This window comes from Setaria viridis, chromosome 7, assembly GCF_005286985.2.
Source record: "Setaria viridis chromosome 7, Setaria_viridis_v4.0, whole genome shotgun sequence".
Taxonomy (NCBI): domain Eukaryota; kingdom Viridiplantae; phylum Streptophyta; class Magnoliopsida; order Poales; family Poaceae; genus Setaria; species Setaria viridis.
Genome location: NC_048269.2, coordinates 9870176 through 9875104, shown reverse-complemented (window position 1 = coordinate 9875104; position 4929 = coordinate 9870176). Strand labels below are relative to the sequence as shown.

The 4929-nt window shown below is 44.7% G+C and overlaps 1 protein-coding gene across 1 annotated transcript; it reads right to left on the bottom strand.

Annotated features, from left to right (window-relative positions):
• Positions 1 to 1945: 1945 nt before the first annotated feature.
• On the bottom strand, positions 1946 to 3811 carry LOC117865035 (putative inorganic phosphate transporter 1-13). Its single transcript, XM_034749111.2, has 2 exons — positions 3136 to 3811; positions 1946 to 3056 (listed from the first exon to the last, which is right to left on the bottom strand). Exons 1-2 carry the CDS (start codon positions 3793 to 3795, stop codon positions 2037 to 2039), a joined length of 1680 nt encoding a protein of 559 aa, XP_034605002.1. The 5' UTR covers positions 3796 to 3811; the 3' UTR covers positions 1946 to 2036.
• Positions 3812 to 4929: the final 1118 nt, after the last annotated feature.

Sequence of the window (4929 nt, the reverse complement as noted above, 5' to 3'; positions counted from 1 at the left end):
TTATCATGAGGGCCAACTATGATTTTCCCCTTGCCGCGAGAGGAACGACGATCTCCCCCACCATCACCACTACATCCAGCATCAGAAGCCATCTCTATGTACCACAAAATATTTAGCTCATATTTAATTTACAAATAACTAAACTATTAAAAAAATTCAATATTTCCCACATAACGTACTTATTCTAAAAATGGCTAATTGCATACCTCTATCTGAAAAGTACTAAAGTATCAAAGTATCAAATTACACCTACAATTTATATGGCTAATTTATAAGTATTAAAAATATATTTACTCTAATTTTTCCCTAATACATAAAATTGAAATAATCTCAATTCTACCTCACATTTACTGTCCATTCTCCCTCATATTCAAACTATCCATCACATTGTAGCTCAAAAACATGTATAAATACAAATCCTCTACATGCTTAACAACAAACAAACTAATTCTTCTCCCTCTCTAAAGTATAAAACAAAGCTTAACAATAATAAATGAACGGAGCATGAAGTAGCTAACCTTCACCACACTTTGTATGGGTGAAATTTCCACTGAAATGAGGAAAAAAAATTCAGCAGCACCTCCCCTAGGCTTGCTTCGGCGCCATGGAGAGGATTCACTTCTCTGTCTTTGTGGAGTGGAGTGGCTCAGGCTGGAGGAGTGGAGGAGGAAGAAAGGGTACTTGTAGATAAGATTTTATCCCGGTTGGTAAATCCAAGCAGGACAAAAGATTAGAGCTTTGGTCCCGGTTGGTGGTTACTCCCGGTTGGAGCCACCAACCAGTTGGAATTACTAAACGGGAGTAAAACGTTTATCCCGGTTGGTAACTCCAACCGGGACAAAAGGTTGAAGCTTTTGTCCCAGTTGGTGGCTCCAACCGGGGGTAAAGGGTGGCGCCGTCGGTGCCCGAAAACTAGCCGTTTTAACCGAGACTAAAGGGTGACCTGTAGTCCCGATTGCAAAAAAGGAACTGAGAGTAAAGGTGCGCCCCATTCCAGCCTACCGTGACGCACCCCCTTTTCTCCCGAGCCGATATTAAATCGAGACTAAAGGGGGTGGTATCTAAAGTCGATTCTCTAGTAGTGATAGACACAATGAGCACTTAGTGAATACGGATATCTTGTAAGGTGGATACTAGGCCCGAGATTGGTTTCTAGTATTACCAGCACTCGGTGTTTATATCCGCAATCAACTGAGGGGTAGCTCGAGATAGTAGATTATTTGGAGGGCTTTCGTCGATATAAGGAACTCGAAGGTGAACACGAGATGTGATTTAGACAGGTTCAGACTATGAAATAGCGTAGTACCTACAAATGGAAACCCGCTTTTGCATTTGTTGATATATGTGTACCTTCTGAGTAAACACTTCTTTAGTAGCTGAATATAATCCAATTGATTTCTGAGTTATGTACCGTTAGGTTCTTTTAGAGTCAACAATTATTCATGGGGTGCTTGTGAAATAGTGCCGGTAGCAAGAATATTTTCTAGAACCGGGCTGGTGCAGAAATTAGCTGGCAAGAATATAAGAATTATCCAATCCGGCGGTTATATATACTAGCCAGCATGGATAATTTTTATATTCGTGCCAGTTACTATAGCCATTGGCACAGATAACCCTTATATTCATGCTGGTTGTTTATTGCACCGGCACAGATAACAATCATTTATGCTGGCTTCAAAGCCAGTACCACTAGACGACCTCATCCGTGTTGGCTTCGTTGTGCCTGGCCTAAAACCGGCACGGATGATACTTTAGCATTGCACCGATGATATTTTAGCGCCAGCATGGAAGAGGTTCTCTCTATTAGAGCTAGAGATAATCTCGATCCCAAACTGCCTCTAGTTCCGTTATCCGATCTTTTCTTGTTATTATTGGCTTGTGTTCCGAGATCTAATAACTTGCCTAATCTAACTAGTATTTAGACCCAAACAATAGCACTGTGAAAAACTACGGACATGTCCGCCAAAAAAATATTATATATCCAAGTACTAATTAAAATCTTCGAAAAAGTGCTCACAGTGTGTGGGAAAATCAACTCAATTCATTTGTCCGCACCGCTGCTCAGACTCACATTCCACATCTTCCTGTATGTCTCCAGCGATGTCCTCGAGAGACATCCTTTTTGACTCGGGCAAAAAAAGAGAGAATATAATGCCAACAAGATTGCAAGCAGCAAGCATCAGCAGTTTCCGTTGGAGGCTATTCCCAGCATATATGAACAAAAGTACTCCAACGATTGCTCCAGCCTTCCCTCCTGCACCGGAGATGCCATGGCACGTCGACCGCAGTCGTGTCGGGAAGATCTCAGTCGGCACAATGAAGGTGGTTGAGTTAGGACCAAAATTTGCAAAGAAGAAGACGAGTCCGTACATGACAGTGAATCCGATGGGCAAACTTCCTGACTTCTTCCATATGTCGTTCGTGGCTGCTAAGCCTAGTAGAAAGATGGTCATCATGGCGAACCCCATCAACTGTATTCTAATTCGGCCTATCCTGTCGACGAATATGACGGTGAAGAAGTAACCTGGAAGCGTGCAACCGACTGCAATGATCGCTTGTGTCTTGGCCATTTTGTTTGTCTGCTCGAGTATGCCTTCGTTGCTTGCGTCACCGGACTGGTTGGTGAAGATATCAATCATGAAAAGGTTCAATGAGTAGAAAACCACATCAAGCATGAACCAGCACACTGTGGTACTTAGGAGGTGCCATCCATGCCGACATATGAACATGGATGAGAAAAGACCGAAATTATCTTGTTTGGCGAGGATGTTTGCATCTTCTTCCTCCGTGAGGTCACTGACATCGATGTCAAGTACCATGTTCATATCCGATACAGCTTGCTTTAGGTTCATGGCAACGAGAGCGGTGTAGCGTGCTGTCTCAGGCATTCTCATGCGCCAGTAGAACGTGAGCAGAGCTGGAATAGCGCCAAACATTAGAACGATACGCCAGACGTAGTCAGCCTGGCCCAGCATGTCAGTCTTGTAGGCTGGTGTCTTCATGAAGCTCGCTGAGACGACCAATACAACAATACCAGCAGCGAGATTTCCCAAACCCTGCAGAGAATGTGGGCAGGGAAAAATTATTGATTTCAAACTATAAATGTATACATGCCATTGTTGCTTATGCCATCACCTGCATGGCGAAGACAGCGGCCATGAAAGCACCACGGGTCTTCTTGTTGGCGTACTCCGACATGATGGCCGCTGATAGTGGGTAGTCGCCACCGATGCCGAAACCCAGCCAGAACCGGAAGAAGCACAACGTTGTTATGACCGTCCTAGGGGTGTGGTGGAAGGAGAGGCCGGAGGCGATTGAGCAGACAACCATGACCATGAGGGTCACGCCATATATGCGCTTCCGTCCCATGTTGTCACCAAGCCTGCCGAAGACGAGCTGCCCGAACATGGTGCCACAAAGCGCAATGCCTTTGACGGCAAGGGCCACGCTACAAGGGAGGGAGCCAGGCTTGTCATCACAGACCGTACTGGGGTAGTAAATGTGGCCTAGGAGGTCGGTGACGAGGGAGATGCAGAAGAGGTCGTAGGCGTCCGTGAAGAAGCCCATGCCGGCGATCACGACTGCTGTGAAGTGGTACCACTGCGTCTTGGCCTGGTCGAGGGCTCGGAGCACTTTGATCTGCCTGCGCGCCCTCCGCGGTTCGCAGTTCATTGATGTTACTGCTTTCTGCAGGCGGTAGAACGTTAAGCTGCCGACGCCGTTCAAGTTGCAGATCAACCAGCTGCATGATGAGTTCCTCGTAGCAGGCCACCTGGAACCTCCAGTTGGGAGCATGGTAGTCTCCTTAAATTCGCTCAACTGTGGTAACTAGAATAGATGAGAGGTAGAAATTAATGAATATGCATGGAGATTAGCACGACTATATAGTTTTATGGACAGAGAAAACAAAACGATGTACGGGATAGTACCTAGGCTGCAAATTGTTGAATACCAGATGCTTTTCTTGAACAACAGCCCGAATATCCTGTTGGTAACATAGGTTATCGGAAGAACTCAAGCGTTTTACAATCAAGTCTCAAGCATACCTTGGTAATGATGTGAACCAACGGATATAACGAAGAGAATTCACTGAAAGAAGTGAGTTAGATCCGTGGTGATTCGTGGCATTGCAGGGACCTAAATGCCTCCGTACATTTATCCATCTTGTACGTTTGCATTTCGGAAGGATAAGCTTAGGAATTGATACGTCATTTTCCACAATAAAAATTCTACAGATTTTGGAAACTGTAGTTTATCATTCTGAAGGTTGAAACTAAAAAAACCATTTCAATAAACTGTATTGAAAACTGAGCAAAGGATTTCTCCTTGACACCATCATGTATCAATTACGTGGCATCTATAAGGGTCGAGTCATTTGATTAAAATAGACTGGAAAAGGTTACATTAATTCTTCCTCGGTTGATCATTTTTTCTTGAGCACGTCGCAAACCCTTGTCCCACATCGTGTCATTATCCTCTTTATTATGAATCATATATACCCATGGACCCATCAATCATATTTGTCTTTTTTCCTCGGTACTTTTTTCTAGATCCAACACCTGCGACCATGCAGGCGACAGAGATGCTTGCCGAGTTTCCGTCTTCCTCACTTCTTGTCTTCCCCAGGCTCGGCATCCAGCCACAACTCCGTCGCAAGTCGCAACATGGTTGACCGTGACAGATTTGGAAGCTCCGTTGGCTGGTCTTTTGCGGGAATATTATCAAACTTCTCATTCTTTAGACAAACATCTAGTTTGTGGATTCTGACGGCACTAGTAGAGAATTGGCTTTCGATACGTCCCCTTTTGTCCCAGTTTAAAGTTGGCCCGAGATAAAAGAGGGTGCGCCACAGTAGACAAAAATGGAGGGGAGAGTTAGTCCCGGTTGGTAATTGCAACCGGGACTAAAGGCCCCCCTTTAGTCCCGGTT

Excerpts from the sequence above, each read along its gene's own strand:
- LOC117865035 (XM_034749111.2), bottom strand. The coding sequence starts at position 3,795 with ATGCTCCCAACTGGAGGTTCCAGGTGGCCTGCTACGAGGAACTCATCA. Across the intron at positions 3,057-3,135 it reads CCGCTGTCTTCGCCATGCAG|GGTTTGGGAAATCTCGCTGC; the intron begins GTGATGGCATAA and ends CATTCTCTGCAG.